This window comes from Narcine bancroftii, chromosome 7 (genome assembly GCF_036971445.1).
Source record: "Narcine bancroftii isolate sNarBan1 chromosome 7, sNarBan1.hap1, whole genome shotgun sequence".
NCBI lineage: Eukaryota > Metazoa > Chordata > Chondrichthyes > Torpediniformes > Narcinidae > Narcine > Narcine bancroftii.
In genome coordinates, this window is record NC_091475.1 from 154,053,502 (window position 1) to 154,071,796 (window position 18,295).

The 18,295-nt window shown below is 35.7% G+C and overlaps 1 protein-coding gene and 1 long non-coding RNA gene across 11 annotated transcripts in view; one reads left to right on the top strand and one right to left on the bottom strand.

The window, feature by feature from the left end:
* The window catches only part of grm5b (glutamate receptor, metabotropic 5b), a 266,837-nt gene extending 257,184 nt beyond the window's left edge, over positions 1–9,653 (top strand). For 2 of the 5 annotated variants that reach the window (XM_069890880.1, XM_069890881.1), the window contains one exon: positions 8,149–9,645. In XM_069890880.1, the coding sequence (XP_069746981.1) occupies positions 8,149–8,968 (820 nt within the window). In that variant the 3' untranslated portion in view covers positions 8,969–9,645. Of the gene's footprint in view, positions 1–8,148 lie in introns of all 5 variants that reach the window. The other 3 variants (XM_069890877.1, XM_069890878.1, XM_069890882.1) reach the window with 3 other exon arrangements.
* A 2,113-nt stretch (positions 9,654–11,766) lies between these two features.
* Positions 11,767–18,295, bottom strand: part of LOC138739238 (uncharacterized) — a 46,317-nt gene continuing 39,788 nt past the window's right edge. For 3 of the 6 annotated variants that reach the window (XR_011342114.1, XR_011342111.1, XR_011342110.1), the window contains 3 exons: positions 16,600–16,720; positions 14,710–14,790; positions 11,767–12,207 (listed from right to left, as the gene is read on the bottom strand). This is a non-coding gene — a long non-coding RNA (uncharacterized lncRNA). Of the gene's footprint in view, positions 12,208–13,081; positions 13,162–14,709; positions 14,803–16,599; positions 16,721–18,295 lie in introns of all 6 variants that reach the window. The other 3 variants (XR_011342113.1, XR_011342112.1, XR_011342115.1) reach the window with 3 other exon arrangements.

The window sequence follows — 18,295 nt, forward strand, 5'->3', positions numbered from 1 at the left end:
AGTAATGTTAATTTAGATAAGTAAGAATCAATAGAACCATTATCCTGTTTCCCCTCAAAAGTATATAATTTTTGATAAAATGAATAAAACTGGTCATTAATTTCTTGAGGCTTATAGGTGATTATTGAATTCTTCCTAACAGCATTAATCATCTGAGTCACCTGTTCAGCTTTCAATTGCCAGGCCTACCTTGTGAGCCCTTTCCCCCAACTCATAATAACATTGTTTAGATCTATTAATTAAGCTCTCAAACTGGTAAGTTTGTAAAGTATTATAGCGTAATTTTAACTTTGCTAATACGGCTTTTTTATCTTCTGTTATATCTTTCTGAAAATCTTTAGTTCAGCAGTCTGATTTTCCAACTGGAAACTTTCTGCCATATATTGTTTCTTAACTTTCGTAGAATACCTAATGATCTGTCCCCTCAAATAAGCTTTTAAAGCATCCCATACTACAAAATGACTCTTTACAGAATTAACATTTTTGGTCAAAAATAAAGAAATATGCTCATTAACAAAAGTAACAAACTCTGGTTTTTTCAATACATTGCATTAAACCTCCATCTATACGTCGAACATACTATCTCCGAACTTTCACAAGAGAAAAATAATCATGAATGATCTGATATAACTCTACTTTTATATTCGGTTTACAGTATCCTACCCTGAAGATGTGCTGATACCAGAAATTAATCAATTCTGGAAAATGAGTCATGCCTTGAAGAATAAAAAGAAAAAACTTTCTCTGTAGGATTAACTTTCCTCCAAATATCTACCAAATTTAAACCTTTCATTAATGCATTAAGTTGTATTGCCATCTTTGACTTCTTTATACTCTTCGGATTTCTATCTAATAAAGGATCTAAAATATAACTAAAATCACCACTCACTAAAATATTCTCATTAGCTTGATTTAACAAGAAAAAAGCTTCTGAAATAAACAGCTCATCATCTATATTGGGTGCATATAAATTAAGCAGTGTCCAAAATTCCACAAAAATTTTACAAATAACTCTTAAAACTCTACCAGCATTTCCTTCAGTAGATTTCAATTCAAATGGTAAATTCTTATGAATTAAAATTACTACTCATTTTGCTTTAAAATTAAAAGAAGAATAAAAAATTTGACCAACCCAGTCTCTTTTCGATTTCAAATGTTCTTTCTCAGTCAAATGTGTTTCTTGTAAAAAAAAGCAATATCAATTCTCATCTTTTTTATATACTCCAATACTCTCTTTCTCTTTATTGGATTATTTAACCCCTGAACATTAAAAGTTGTGAAGTTCAATTTAGACATGATTTTAACTATTAGTAAATACACACACTAAAAAATTAAACTCTATATAATAATGCTCCCCTTTGTAATCCTTCAAAAATAAAAAAAAAAGGAAAAAACCCCTCTTCAAAAAATTCAAAACAAAAATTAAAAAAAAAACACACACACTAAATAAAAAAGACCCAAAGGCAGTATTACCCTAAAAAACTGGGTGTGGAAAACCCACTGGTGGCAGATGACTTAACAAAGTTTTCAGTGTCATCCACCACCCCCCCCCCCCCCAGCCGGATATTATTTAGATAAATACATTCAAATATAGTCCACATCTTCAACCCAGTAACTCCAAACCCAACGATTGCTCCTGATCTTCGATATCAAGAGGATTCTGTATTTCTTCTTTCCATTTTTTCCATTCTTCCCATTCTTTCCATTTCCACTGTCATTTCCATTTCCATTTAATCTCCTTTTAGGAGACAACGGCGAAAAATGACCATTTCTTCTCAATTCTGGCAGGGTGTTCTCAGAAACTAAGGCATCATGATAATTTTCAAAAATTGAGATTGAAAGTTTCCATTAAAAAACCTTCAAAATTGTGGGGTAATGAAAAGTGAACTTATAACCATTTCTCCACAGAACATCTTTAGCTGTATTGAATTCTTGCCGTCTACAAATAACTTCCTGACTCAAATCAGCATTAAAAAAACACTCTATTATTTGAACCATTAATGGGGATTGATTTTTGTCGTGCTTTTTGTACTGTCATATGTAAAATAATTTCTCTATCCTGATATTTTAAACAACAAATCGAAACTGCTCTCGGCAGTTGTCCTGGAAGCAATTTTCTTCTCAGAGCTCTATGAGCCCGATCTAACTCCAATCCTTCAGGAAAGAACTCTTTACCCAAAACTTCTGGGATCCAGTGTTTAAAGAATTTTATAGAATCCGAGCCTTCAATATCTTCTGGAAGACCAACTATCTTCACATTATTTCTCCAACTCTGATTTTCCAAAGATTCAATCTTCTTCAATAAGTCTCTCTTTTGAATTCCTCAATCTACGAAAGATCCTTCCACTTTTTCTATTTTGTTCTCTATTATGCTCCACTTGACTTTGACACTCAAAAAAATCTCTCTCAATTTTCTTTAAATTTTCTTGTACAGTATCAACAGATTTTATACATCTATTAATGTCACTTTTGACTACATTCATATCTCGCTTCATATTTGACATTTCTTCACATGAAATTTGCATCTTCATTTTCCCCTCCCTAAATCCTTGATTCATTTGATCTGATATTTGTTTTGACCTATTACCCATCTGATAGGCAACCCCTTCCAGAACTGTAAATAGTGAATCCATTCCAGATTCAATTCCATTTTTTGAGGTTTACCTTCATAGGTTGCTGGCTCCCCCTGCTGGACATACTCTGCAAAGGTAAGTAATTCCTTTTCTTCTGTCGGTGAGGATGCCTTGGCAGTGTGGCTGCGGGTCTGGACACCCAATGCCGCCATGCCAACCTCTTCAGGGTGCTAGCATTCGGGCTCCCCCGCAGCCCACACCTTATCAAGGAGCTCCCAGACCCGCGACGCTCCACGCAGGCCGGGCAAAGCCATGGGGTGCATCAGAGCATCTTCTGACACTAATCCGCACATCCCAGGCCCCTCTGGCAAGATTGCAGGGCCACGGGTCTCCCTATCAAACATGTCATCTGTGCGCATGGCTTCACGTGCACGTGGATCGGCAGCGGCCAAACTCACCAAGGTGCCGAGTGTCAAAATCAGTTGGGCTGGGGTCCTCTGGGCCTTAGGAATCACCGAAATTGACTTAGAGGATTCCACTGTAAAGGTAGGCCTCAATTCTTCCGTACTTTTAAATGGCAATTTCTTTTGAAGTTGAACCTTAGATTTTTTTATATTAGTTGCCATAGTAATTTACTATTGTTTAAAAAAAAATTAAAAATATTATTTTTAACTAATTTTAAATAACTTAAAGTCGAGTGTTTAATGTTCCAGCAGGGAGAAGGTGGAATACACGTCTTGCCTTTACGCCATCTTGCCATGCCCCCCCCCCCTCATCGAACTTCCTGAACTCTTCTTGCAGGACCTCCTTACCCTTCCTACCCTGTCATTGGTCTCTATGTGGATCTCAACCTCCCTCCTGAGAATGCTGTGAATGTGATATGAGATACCTCAGACCCTGGCACCAGACAGGCAACATACCATCTGGGATTCTCAATATCTTCCACAGAACCTCATATCTGTCTCCCTTACTGTGGAATCCTACAGCTCACCTCCTCCTCCCTTCCCTTCTTAGCCACAGAACCAGACTCCATGTCAGAGACCTGATCACCTTGGCGTTCCTGGTTGGTCATCCCCCAACTGTATCCAAAATAGTTTACTTGTTATTGAGGGCAACAACCACAGGGGTGCCCTACACTGCCTGCCTGTTCCCTTTCCTTCTCCTGACTGTCATCCATCTATCATCATCCTGCTTACTAGGTGTGATAATGTCCCTGTAACTCCTTTCTAACACCCCCTCTGCCTCCTGAATGATCCAGTGTTAATCAAACGCCAGCTCCAGTTCCTTACCTCAGCTTGTCAGAAGCTTCAGCTGTATGCACTTCTCATAGATGAAGTTGTCAGGGATACTGCTGACGACCTGCATTGTGCAAATGAAGCATTCCCCTGCCTCGCTGCTATTCCCACTGTTTATGACTAGAGGAAAAATCATGAAATCTAAAACCTTATGTGTGCCTATGTTCTAAATCCTTCTTGTTCCTCAAATAGAGTGATCCTTTCTTACTTCTGTACCATCACCTCAGGCCCAATTCACCAAAGCCCCTTGAGATAAAGCTGTTCCACTCTGAACCACTCCAATGAAGACTGCTCCGCTACACGGTCCATCACTTTTATAGTGATGTTTGAGCCACCTGACCTCGATTACCCAATCAACTGCTCCTTTGTCTTCAACTATTGAACTCAATTTCCCATTCAAAATATTTTGTTAATGAAGTGAAGGATTAAGAGATTTTTTTCAGGTGTAAGTATCACATTGCTGTGAACTAACGTATTAAATATTATGGCAGGTGTGACTAACTTCTGCTGTTAATATATGTTATGTTGTCAAGTAAACTCAGGTCAATTTGGTGGTTCTTCGATTTAGCCATCTTATCCTGGATCTTGAGTACTGTTTTTGCACTATCGTTAAGTAGAAATTCTGCCTGGCCCTCAGGAAAAAGTATTTCAGAGTTGTATGTGATGTTATGTATGTACTCTGACAATAATGAACTTTGAACTGGAAAAAAAAATCATCAATAGGCAAAGAATGCCTAAAGTTTTAAATTGTTGAACCCATTGTTATAGTGAACAAAAGGTCAAATCTCTCAAGCTCTTGCTATTTTAATTTAATTCAATTAGTTTAAATAGATTTTCCTTAATAGTATTATTTGTTTCAGAAAAATAAGAATGTTGGTGCTTGTGTGCATTGTACAATGTGTATAGCAATAAACTTATCATTATCATTCTGGGACTTCTGCACCTGTACTGAAACACACACACAAGTCCAAAACTTACTGGCAGGTTCAGAATGCCAATCTGTCAACTTGTTCTATGGTAGAGTCCATTCTTGCTGCAATTTCCCTGCATTAAACTGGAAATTTACCTCTTTGATCATGTCCGAGGATTTTATTGAACAAAGAAGCAAAGACAAAGTTTTTTAAAAATAGTTTTGCCTTACTCTATTATACATAATCGTTTCAGTATATTTTATGTTATAGTTTGTTTAAATAATTTAAGGAATATTTATTTTTTAATAAATTAACTTAAATTGTGTTTTGGGGCAAAGCTGTCTTACTGCAGTATCAAAACTGTCTGTACCCTTGGGATGCAGTCATGATCAGAATAACAATGGCAATTCCTTGTGGTGTGAGTTGGGACATGGTCAGTGAGTTCCAGCATATTATCTGCAAAAACTGCAGTTGGACATCTCCTCAGGGAATTCATATAGCACCTGAGATAATTGTTTTCCAATAACTACAGATATCATCCTCTACATCTTTTATATTTTCTTTTATGATCCCTCTTGGTTTCATTCAGTCTTTTGCCAGAACATCACAATACCAAACTTGTCTAATTTTACATAGATATTGTGAAAATACCTCAGGATTTTAGCTCAATGTGTCAGTGTTTGGACTATGACTATAACATCGTTGAAATGTTGCTGACAGCCAAGTGGTCCTTAGGAAACCAAAGAGAAGCATTTGATAGCACTGTTGAAAATCTTAAAATCAGTCTGTAAGATAGACATTGGTTATTTTGGATTTGTTCCGTATTATATGTACAGGTCAGAAAGGTTGGGTAGATGGCAGATTTGTAGTTGTTGGGATGTTAGAGGGACATATACTCTTTGATGCATCCTGTGCACTTCATCATTCCATGTGGAGTGAATTGATTTTCATAAAGACTTATCAAATCATTCACTTTACGTTTCCAATTGAAGGCTTCAGAATTATATTTTGCATTCAGCCTTTTGTAGGATCAATATGGAACCCACTGTCCCCTTTAGGAGTTTCGTTATCCATGATATTCCCAACTGGACATTCAAAAAATGGGGAGCTTGGTCTGGAACTTAGCTGTGCACATACCATACAGCTTCTGCTATTTCAGGTGCATGTAGTTTTATCAATTCCCCAGGTTGCCACAAGGATAGTCATCTGCCTTGATGGTGATGGGACACTGAGAAATATGTTTCAACATGAGGTTACAGATTGTAATGGTATTGTTGATGACCCACAACATATCATGGATGTCCACCTTTCAGCTCATTGGTTTATCCCATTTGACATGAACAATTTGCAGTATTGTAAGGTGAGCATCATGTGAAATTGGGACTTTTCAAATCAATAGTGTTAAAGTTCCTATCAATATCTCTGTGGACAGATACATATGCAAAAGAGAAATTGGTGGATGGTGTAGGCAAGAATGTTATGGTTTGGACTAGCTGAATCAGTGGTGGCAATGTTGAGTTCACCTGGTGATGGGCATGAAAGCTGAGAGCTGCCCTGAGTGTTTTCTATGTGAACTGAGGGAGAGTCATTTAGACTCATGAGAACCTTGTAATCGACTCATAAAAGGCTCGGTGCTGGGACCACAGTTATTTACAATATACATTATTGATTTGGACGAAGGGATTACAAGAAACATTAGCAAATTTACAGATAACACAAAGCTGGGTGGCAGTGTGAAATATCAGGAGGATGCTATGAGAATTCAGGATGACTTGGACAGGTTGGGTGAGTGGACAGATGCAGTTTAATGTGGATAAATGTGAGGTTATCCCCTTTGGTGGCAAGAACAGAAAGGCAGATTAATAACGGAATGGTGTCAAGTTAGGAAAAATGCAAGTACAATGAGACCGAGATGTCTTTGTTCATCAGTCACTGAAAGTAAGCATGTAGGTCTAGCAGGCAGCGATGAAAGCTAATGGCATGTTGGCCTTCATAACAATGGGAGTTGAGTATAGGAGCAGAGAGGTCCTTCTGCAGTGGTATAGGGCCCTGGTGAGACCACACCTGGAGTATTGTGTGGAGTTTTGTCTCTGAACAAATTGGTCTTGCAACAATGAGCTCAAATTGATGTTGAGCTCTTAATTGTGTTTGAAAATAGTCAAGGCAGCCATTCTCAATCTTTTTGTTCAGCTATGAGCCCACTTAGACACTGCTCAAAGTTTTTGGGCCCCTTTCCCTGTGAAACAGTCAAATTTTGGATTCTTTGACTACATAAAAGTAATTTGTTACACATGTTGAAAAGAAAACAAGGCATTTACTGAAACCCCCCCCCCCACCCCCTGGAGGTTGGAGGTGCATAGGGCCCTGTTGGTTGGTCTGAAGTGTAAACAGCACATCTTTGTGCAATTAAAAGTAGGTATGTAATATGCTTTCTACTTGTTATTTTAAATAATATGTCACAACTCGACAGAGCTGCTCAATTTCTAAGCTACCATTTCAAAGTGAGCTCATGGTAGTATTGATGAACACTTTTTGGAATTGCCTTTTTAAGATATTTTCCTCTTTCCATTTAAAAAAAAAACATTTTCAGAACATTTAGTGACTTTTGAAATATTGATTTATTTCAGCCTTAACAAAAATCAATGAGAAGATTGAGAAGAGGAGAGAGAATTTCTAGGGCTTTGATATTTCTCTAATATTGAGACTTCAATGAATATTCCTTTAGAAGTTCTAACATTAGACAAATACCTACAAAATTCACTTCTCTAAGATTCCCTGGCATTATTAAAGGTCACTGCAATACTTCCACCCCTGCTCCACCTTAATTCAGTCAATTCGACAAATAAGCTGAAAGGATTTTGTTCAATGAGGCGATGGATAAAGCAAATTGCAAATGGATTAAGAGACCAAATAATTCCACAGAAACAAATTGAAACATGCCTTGAAAAATGCAGTTTTCACTAAATGGAGACCAGTACTGAGAAATATATGCACACAATAGTCTTGAGTAAACACAAAAGGAAATTTGGAAGAGATTTCTTTATCAAAAGAGTGTGAATCACGTTACCCCAAATGGTGGTTGAATTAAATAACAGTGAAGCATTTAAGAAGAAGCTGGAAACATACATAAGGTTAAAAGGAACTGAAGTGTATGTTAATTAGATGAAATTAGAAGAAGGGTCTAACATTATAAACACCAGCACCATTTTGCTCTTGCTTGTTTCTAAATTGTAAATGTTTTTTTTTTAAATTATGGATGAATGGAAAATGCAGAAATGTTTTATGTTGGGTTAAAGGGGAATGGATTTAAAAATATACCAAAATTGTTTTGTGATATCATTAAACTCCATTTTTTTAATCCATTTCCAGCTCTAATGGCAAATCTGTAACCTGGGCTCAGAATGAACGCACTTCCCGAGGCCATCACTTGTGGAAGAGGCTATCTGTTCATATAAAGAAAAAGGATAATACCTCAAAACAATCAGTACTCATCAAACCTATCTCCAAGAGCTCTGAAGGTCGGCAAAGCAGCCATAACTATCTGGACACAAATATCAAAGGTCTGTATGATGTTTCTGAGGCAGAGGAGCATTGCCCTGTCCAATATGTACCACAGACACCTTCACCCATCAGCATTGTGAGCCACAGAGCTGGATCTGTCAGCCGGCCAGAAAATGACATGTCAGCATTCCAGTCTGAGCATGTGCAGAGAAGCAGCTCTTCCCAAGGTTCTTTAATGGAGCAGATCAGCAGTGTGGTAAACCGTTTCACAGCCAACATCAGTGAGCTGAATTCCATGATGCTTTCATCAGCTCCTTCAGGGGTCATTGGAGCATCTCCCATCTGTCCATCATATCTGCTTCCTAAGGAGATACAGCTGCCTGCACCCATCACAACCTTTGCAGATATTCAGCCTCTCCCAGCTATAGAGGTGAATGGTCGATCACAGCCTGCAGGAGATGCTTCAAATACAAGCGTCAAAGATGGCACTTCTGAGACTTCAGTGGTTAAGACAGACTTTGAAGAGCTTGTAGCGCTTACTCCTCCCTCCCCCTTCAGAGACTCTGTTGATTCAGGGAGTGGTTCACCCACCTCTCCTGTGTCAGAATCTGCACTTTGCATTCCGTCATCCCCCAGATACAACACCCTTGTTTTGCGTGATTATACTCAAAGCTCCTCATCTCTGTGAATGTATAATGTCTGATGATCTAAATGAACTGAAACTAAAAAGAAAACCTTCATTGACTTTAGACTAAACATAATTTGTTTTGCTCACGTCAACAAATATTGGCAAAGATTCTCCGTTGGTTGAAGGTGGGATTACTCAGAATGTTGGAATCACATGAATTCCACAAGCAGTTTGAGAACAGCATTTTGGTAGAAAACTGTCTGCTAGTGGCCTTAAACCTTGTGGGTTCCTATCACATGGATTTTTACTTGTATTTAGAAAGAGGGCCGGGAAGAGAATGACTTGGGTTGATGGCATTAATCGTCATGTGCATTGCTCACACGACAGGATTTTAAGAAAAAGAAACACAATTGCAGATAAAGGTGACTTCAAGGCTTTAACAATCTACAACAAAGATTGTTACTTCCCATATCCCTGTCGTGAAATTTCAAACCTTCTCAAGAAACTGAGACCAAAAATGAATGTAAATTTGTAAGATGAGGACCAAAAGGACTTCCATTTTTGTATGAAAGAAGTAGGGTGATCCAGGGAAGGGAATATATCTATGACCAACTCGTAAACTGCTGAAAAGAATGTGTATATACATTATATGAAACATATCATCTTGCATTAGGAGATCATTTAAGTTGCAGTATCCCTTCACCTTGGCTCCTGGATATTTTTAAACTGTCAAAATAATATTTATACAAGCAACATCAAGCATGTTGGTGTGGTGATGTTTTGCTTTACATTGCTCAGTAATGGAGTATGTTTTACTCAATTTATTATACCCTGAATGTTCAAACCATTTTCTTATTCACTTAAATAAGAAGAGAAATTTAATTATTCTTTGTGACTTAATGGTTTCTTAAATCTTGTGATAATTATGTGGTTGAATCATTTTATATTGTTTAGTAAGTTTAATTAAATTTAACATGAACAATCCTTCTTTAATTAAAAACACTGGGGAAAAAATATCTTTCACATGGGTACTCAGAGGGTATTACATTAATTAGCACTATTGAATGTTTTGATTACTTGAATTGTTATATTCATTTTAAAATACTAATTAAAATGCCAGACCTTTTTACACATATTTATATGGGTAATTCTGCCAAAGATGGAGGATTAGCAAGTTAAATGCATGAGGTGATCAACTAAATAATTGAAATGCATTGTCAGCAATGTGTATGGCATTGTTCAAGCACAACATAGTACTATAAGTGTGAATTTGCATTTACATTTTAACATGAGTATCTTGGAGTCAGACTTCTAGTTGTTCATGTAATTGTACAAATAATTTCAATATTTTCCATTTTATTTGACCATTGAAATTGTAGTTGAAAAAAATCACATCCATTTAGAGCAGTGGTCCTTAACCTTTTTTCCCCACTCACCTACCACCTTAAGTAATCCATTACTAACCACAGAGCACCTATGGCATCGGATGTAGTAAAGGTTCAGAAATGAGGCCCCAGCAAGGGGCAATCAACCCCTGATTTACAAGAGCACTGCTCTAACCACTGAGCTATCAGAACCTCATATGTAAGGGGTTACTTAAGGTGGTGAAAGTGGGAGAAAAGCGGTTGAGAAACATTGATTTAGAATGTGAAAACTTTAGTATGGAGAAAAGATGAGAAAAATTGTCTATTAGTTACTTGGAACTCCAAGTTCTTAGTGAATATAATTATTTATCATCACCTCACAAGTTTGTTCATCTATTTTTTCAATGATTAGGAAAAACCGAGTTATTATTTTGTGAAATGCAAATAAATCTTCCATGAATGAAAAGCAAAATGTTGTCAATAATGTCAAATTAAGATTTGATTGTTTTTTTCAAATGGCTTACCAATCAATATGTAAACAGGGCCCAATGAAAGGGATACTGCAGCTATAAATTATTCCCATGTCACGTAAATGTTTTAAATAATGCAAAAAAAAAAGCCTTGAGATTCAGACTTCACATGAATATTCATTTTGCAGAAGAACAATTTATATTGAGATAAATGTTCAGAGGTTTATGTGAATGTGCATGAATTAGTGTGCACGGTTGTTGCACAAAGTTGGAACACGACAGAGGGATGGAGAATAATATCCACAAAATCCAAAAATGCAAAAAAAAATCTTTGGCAGTTTGTTTTAGAATTTCATTTTATTGCAGATGGTTTTTTTGATTGAAACAAGGTACATTAAAAGATAGAAATGAACATGGTTTGCTGCAAATTTGCAGTCATGGTTTTCCTGTTATTTGCCCAGTTCAATGATGACATCTTGACCATCACAGATGGTAACTTGAGTAACTTCCTTCAAACATCTTAAACATTTTACTTTCATAAATTTTATGCTCTTTTTTTTAAATGAAGGATCAGTCTGGTGAAGGCAAAAAAATTCATATTTAAAGAATATTACTTCAATTTATTTAAACTTTAAATCATGGTTACAAGTCCATGTATATCTTTAAATACTTATTCAATTGGTCTATCAATCCTGTTTACAGGTTAAAAACAAGTGTCAGTCAGTAAGTTAGGGTGTGAGGAGAAAAGAGTTTCAGTGTCTGAGATGTCATCCCTTCTTCAATCTTTTTTAAAGAGGTGTTTGTACCCAAAATTTTAAACATCTCTAACTCCAGAAATTCTATCCACTCTGTTAATTACTTGCAGTGTTTTTCATTTTTGTCTTGGTGACTTTTTTTAATATAGATTAGAGTTTATTTTTTATGATAAATCTCTTTTTAGTCATTTGAGCATAAATGCATTGAATTTTAGTTGCAGTTTGTTGAAGAATAACATTATATTAACACTTTTTCAATTGGAAGAACATAGATTAGCACCTTTTATTTCACACATGCTATTTTACATTAAGGACATTGCCCTTATACTTCTGTAAAATCTATATTAGTACTGTAATAGATTGATCAATATATAATTTCTGTTAATCATGTAATGACCATGGATAAATTTACATTTTTTATAAATTTACACTTTCTTCAATCAGTTGGGAATAACAGTCTTAATACTAACAAACAAAAACACTGGTTATCTGGATCCTCCTCCAAATCCATCAGAGTCCACAGCATTAATCTGGTGCTTCATACAAATGTTGTTGTACTTCCAAGCAGAGCACTTCAGCTTGGAGAGAGGAGGCAAAATGTGCATCTTTTCCACTCCTCTTTCTCTTTTGTTTCTGTGCTACCCAGATAATGATGTTTCTTGCCAGTTGCTTGGTCTGTGGCTGGATAAGGTGATATCATAATGATGGCTCTGCGCATACAAATGTACAGAAATAACTACATTATATCCATGAATTATGTTTTGCAGGAGCTTTGTGTAATAACAAAGAAACGGGTAAATACTCATGAACCATATAATGAATTGTGAAGGTGTACATTTTTGAATGAATTTAGTGAAGATCTAAAGTTCCTATTGTAAACTATGGTACTCAGAAAGGTTGTCAAAATGGATCAGATCTTTGCTGCAGAATTGGAATATTTGTTGGCACCAAAATTTTATTATAGCTTCACATTAAGGGAGATTCTTCTGGACATAAGGTGAGAAATAAATTCTTACATGTTCTCCAAATCCTAATTAATGAGATATATGATTCATATCAGGTATGATGGTACATCATTTGTTCCCTTTCTGATTAAAAGAAACTCACTATAATTCAATGATTACAATCTCTGATAGTGAGAATAATGAGTTTGTTGTAATGCACTTTGTACAATGTACAAATGTATCAAAATTCATATAATGCAGCAGCTGACAGACACTTTTAAAATAACAACTGCAATAGCATACATTAAATTAAATTTAAAAGATCATAAATACAAGAGATAAATAATAAATATTCACAGAGCAAGAAAATAAAAGTGGCATTACAATAGTGCAGGCCTTTTTGTGGTGGTGTGGTATTTTATGATTAGTGAGGTTCAAGACCCTGATAACCGTTGGAACTAAACTAGAACCTTCTATCTATCTTCTAAATAAATTTGACCTTTTTTTTGCTTTTGAAAGTTTACAATTGTTGAACTTTAATAATGATTACTTAGAAACAAACAAGGGGTATTTACAACCTATACTTTGCACACCTTCTCATTCATTATAAGGTTTGACTACAAAGGCAAAGAAAACTTACACTTCCAGAAGTTCACAGGTGAAAATGTTGGTTAACTTGTACTACTTAATCTATACCGTTGATGACAAACTGGGGCACATCTGCAAAGAATGTAACCCAATTTTATTTGTGTTCAAATTGATTATTGATGTTTTGAAAGTGCAAAACTGTGACAAGGTATATTAGATTAAAGCAATAATGAACGCAAAACTACTATCAGTACAGGCTCTGTCACAATAAATCCTGTATGTTTTGTGATAACTTTAAATTTAAAAATAACGAAAATCCAAACATCTTTGAGTTCATTATTGTGTAATACATCTATATTAATATATTGTCTAGTTTACATACTATATTGTATAAAATGCAAGGATTAACATATATTCTTGTATTGTTGACAGTGACTAGAGATCATGGCCACATGTAGTTACTAAGGTGAATTTCAGAGATGGTTCAGTCAATGAAGAACTATTATTAGCACAGTTACTTTGCTTCTTCATTTAATGAACACAGTTCCTGCTATTTTTACCTTAGCAACAGCCTTAGTAATGTTGTGCAGACATTATATTCATGGGCACATGCAACATTTTGCTGCAACTGATCAAATAGATGTGGAATGTGTTGTGTAACCCTTTTAAATGAAGGCAGCAGTTAATTTTTGCAATGGCGCTTGCCATGTTTCTCTAACGCTGGTAATATTTTTGATTGTTGTTTTTAAGAGAACAAGCATAACAGTGCCAACTTTTAGATTTTATTGTGGGCTTCAAGTGCTTCTACTTTTATTACTCATCTTTGATACGTTGTGAAATTTTAATCTCTTTTGTGAAATGGCAGACTGCATTATTTTCTAGTTTCTTGAGCAGCTCAAACATAAAAGGTGGTGACAGGAAAAATGTTATGATTTGTTTTTGGTGGATATTTCACCTGCATAATCTTATTACGCTACCTCTGTCTTATTGGTCTAAAATTCTTTCTGCTTATTTATAGCCTCGTGATATCTGGATGCATTGAATGTGTCCTTATTTGAAGAACAAACTGGCATGATTTTGATACATTGGAATGCTACAAAACACTGCCTGACTATTTTAATCACTGTGGGAATGATTCACAATCTATTTTTTTTCTCTGGTACTGAATATCATCAAGCATATCAATAATTGTTTGAAATGAAAGGATGAGCAGATGCTAAGAAACTAGAATCCTATTTAGTCTGTCTTAATGCCAGTACAGTATTAATTTTGTTATGTAGAATGTAAAATAGCCTTATTGCTGTGGAACTTGATACATTTTGGTACTATGTGCTGCTTATCTTTTCCAGCAAACCAGTTTAGCTTTGTAAATGCAAAAAAAAGGTAAATTATTTCAACCATTTCTAGTGGCACATTTTGCTGTTTGTCAGTAAATGGTTTCTCCTGTTAAAACATGTGATGTGTTTATGTATAAATACAATGAGTTTTTTGAACATTAAAACTGTTTTCATTGATCGGAGTCTTATAGTATGGGCTATAATTCTTAACTAGAGATGCAAGCTCTAAAGTTTCCAGACCAATATATTGTAGTAAGCATACATTTATTTTTATTAATGAGATTAATAGTGCAGTGATGCATGTATACTTTTGATTGAAAAATAATAGGTTGGACAACCGTACTTTAAATTGCTCTTTCCATTCAATCCTTCGTGACCTCGACGAGCTTTAGCAAGATGTCTTTTTCATAGAGAAGGATGTACTCTGTAAATGAAGCTTGTATAACATCCAGCAGTTTTTTAAAAATTTGATTATTTAAGAAAATCTTATTGGATTACAAAATTCAACACTTCAACAAGGTGGAAAAAGTGGGAGAAAAGTTGGGGGGGGCGAAGGTGAAAGGAAAGAAAAAAGTAGAAAAAGATGAAGACCATAAAAGAAAGGAAAAGATAAAAGGAAGGGAAGAATGTGAATGAGCAATTGGAGCAAGTGGAAGAAAAAGATGGAAGGAGACTGTCAGTGTCATGCCTTCAGAGCTGGAGTAAGACACTACACATCAAGAGGGGAGTAGTGTAGTAACAAGGTAAAACTCACTGTTATGTTGCATTATTACAAAAACATTACAGAATCAACATGACAACAAGCACAGCAGCACAGAGTACAATAAGGACATTATTTTGTCTGTAGACTTCTGTGTTCAACAGAAATGTGCAACCAGCTTATCAATGCATTCAAACAACATAATTAGAACTGGCTTTGTGACATAAATTGATATCTATAAATCCAATCTACTACAAGCTGTCCCCAGGTAATGAAGAAGTTAGAATTTTACAGATCTCCATCAATCAATTTTGTCTGTAAGTCAGAAAATACACAAAAGATCATTGGATATGGTAACCATACCTCTACAATAAGGAAATAACAATTGCTAAATATAGAGAGAGAGAAAACTAGTTCTACCATTTGTAGAAATGAATGTATGCACGTGTCAGACATTTGAAGTTAATATTACAGGAGGTTGATTGCATCATGCGATTCTAACTATCCTTCCAATATTGTTCTTTGAGAACTTTTTTTGTTGAACTATTCTTTTCAATATTTTTATTAGTTTCATCATATAAATGTTACATAGGTACATGAGCATAAAATAGAATGTTAACAAATCTTACATAGTAATAGAAATTGTAACCGATGTTACATTAAAAAGTAGAAAAAAGCATTGAACTGTTGATCAGTTTATCAAACCCCACCCGACAGAGGCTATTGGCTTAATACAGACAGACCACTCCTGATAATTAAAAAAAAAGATATTTAATGGGGTCGTAAACTAGAAAATAGTTAATCTTACTAATTTTGAAAATAATTAAAAGAACCCCATAAAGAAACAAAGTTAAGATTCATTTCAGTAGTAGAAAATCTATTTTTTTCGAAAGTCAAATATGCATGCATCATATTGGACAACCATTGAGTAGGAGATGGAGAGACAGCATCTTTCCATCTCATTAATCGGGTTCCAACATTGGTTAAATTTACGTATCCAATCCGCTTTTAGAAATTTTTACTGACCAAAATCTTGCCTCTTTTGAACAATTATCCACCAAATTTACAACACCTAGACACCACTTCCTTTGCTAGTTTCAGGTTAGGAGCTTTTTGAATTCTTTAATTTTGAAGCTCCTTGAAGACCTAGAACCTAATATGATAGAGATGATTTATAATTTCTAACCTAATTATAATGGGGTGGTGTTTGGACTTTATGAATTATTTCTAAATGCTAGGGGTAGTTCCCAGGACAGAATTTTAAAATTATGGGAAGTGGAGTTTCAACAGCTATTTTCTGAAACTACATGAAATTCTATTTTGAAGCAAATGTATTCATTCTCTCTTTGTGCTCGACACTCATTAATACACTTTAAGGGAGTACATGGGGCCCACGATTCCAAAGTTCAATTGGCTACATTTTATTCTAATCTCTTCTAAATGTGACAAATGTATAACTGAAGGAGGTTCACCGTATCATATGTTCTGGTTATGTCCTTCTCTTTCAAATTTTTGGGAAGGGGTATTTCATACCTTGTCTTTAGTTCTTAATATTAATTTGACTCAAAATCTTTTTCTTGCTTTCTTTTGAATAAGTGGGCCAAGAGGTTGTATTTGTTGAACTATTCTAACTTCTCAGCTGCTCCTTTTGAAGCTGGAGAAATAAAGGAACAATTAATTATTTGATACAATTCTATAGAATCATTGAGCTGTACAGCAAATAAATGGACCCCTTGGTCTACGACAGCAATCCCAACCTTTTTGCTCATATGCGCCAATAACATTTTCCCACACAATGTTTGCATCCTCTATGTCATGCCTATTAAAGAGCCTATTTAAATGTCTCTTAAATGTGATTATATTTGATTTTTCCCTCTCCACTGGCACCAAGTTCCACACTTTTTCAAAAGTCTTTCCCCTCAAATCTTCTTTAGCCACCTTAAATCTATGTTATCTTGCTTTGGATAACCCTACTGCAAAACTGAGGAGCAATGTTGCAAATGAGCCTCTCAGGTAAACTGTCTTCAACGTATGGACCTCAACTCTCCAGATTGTTCACTACAATCCATTTTGACTATGGAAACTGAAATTTGTATTTTTTAATTCTACTAATAGGTCACAACCATGAACACAAAATAATTTTGTCCTACAACTTTGGGAAATTATGAGTTTGTTTCTCAATGAGTAACTGCTTAACAAAGCCAACAAATAAATCTTCTTACAATTACTTTATCATGTACCAAAACACTAAATGTGATAATACACAAAATTCTTTAACTCTTGCCAAAAGGCATACAAAGAAACATCACTGCCATAGCTTGGCACCAGCAACAATAAGAGAGAGAGAGAGAGAGAGAGAGAGAGAAACAAAAGAGTCTCTTCGGATACATCAAGTGTCCGTGGATTCACCTCCAGTGCTCCCTCAGCCTCCTGTTCGATCCATTGGCAAACCTAGCTCACAAGTTTGAACCTCCAATACAATTAGGAAGCTTTCAGTGCCCAAAGGCCCTTTGGAACCCATTCTTGCCCTTAACATCCTTTTGCATTCCAGTCCCAATATCTGGTTCCCATAAGCCAATCTTTAGCAGCCTACAGCCTGAATGGATCTTTCAGCTGCTGAGTCCCTCACTGGTTCATTGCCAAGGTCATCTTTCCTGAAGAGTGATTCCCAGTCTTCTCCTCATAAGGGGACAGCCAGTGGGGTGCAGTGTTCTCTTGCTTCTGATGCTTTGCACCTATTGCCTCTTTCTATGTGTTTAGTATGGACAAAATATTATTCTGATATGACTCTACCTGATGCACTGCTGCTAACATACAACTCATTATAATTTTAATTTGTCTTCTGTAAACTGGTTAATGTTGTTTTTTAATGTCTATACAAATATTATTTTCAACACTGAGTCTTTGAGTCTTGTTTGCAATTTCAGTTGCAGATGGTGGAAAGCACCATTAATGTGTATTTCACATATTAAGTTTTAACATCAAAGCTCATACATTGTCGCCACAATAGAGCACCCATAATGCTGTGCTATTTTGAAATCTTATAACCATATAGTTATATTGCAGTTGAATTGCTCATCTTGCCATCCTTGTTGCTATCAAGGTGGTCATTCCTGATTTAGAACACTGTTAGCGGCACAGTTAACGAAGCCATGATGTGCCAAAATCCCAGCTTTGAACCTGGCACTGTCTGTAAATAGTTTCTACATTCTCCGTGTCTGCATGGACC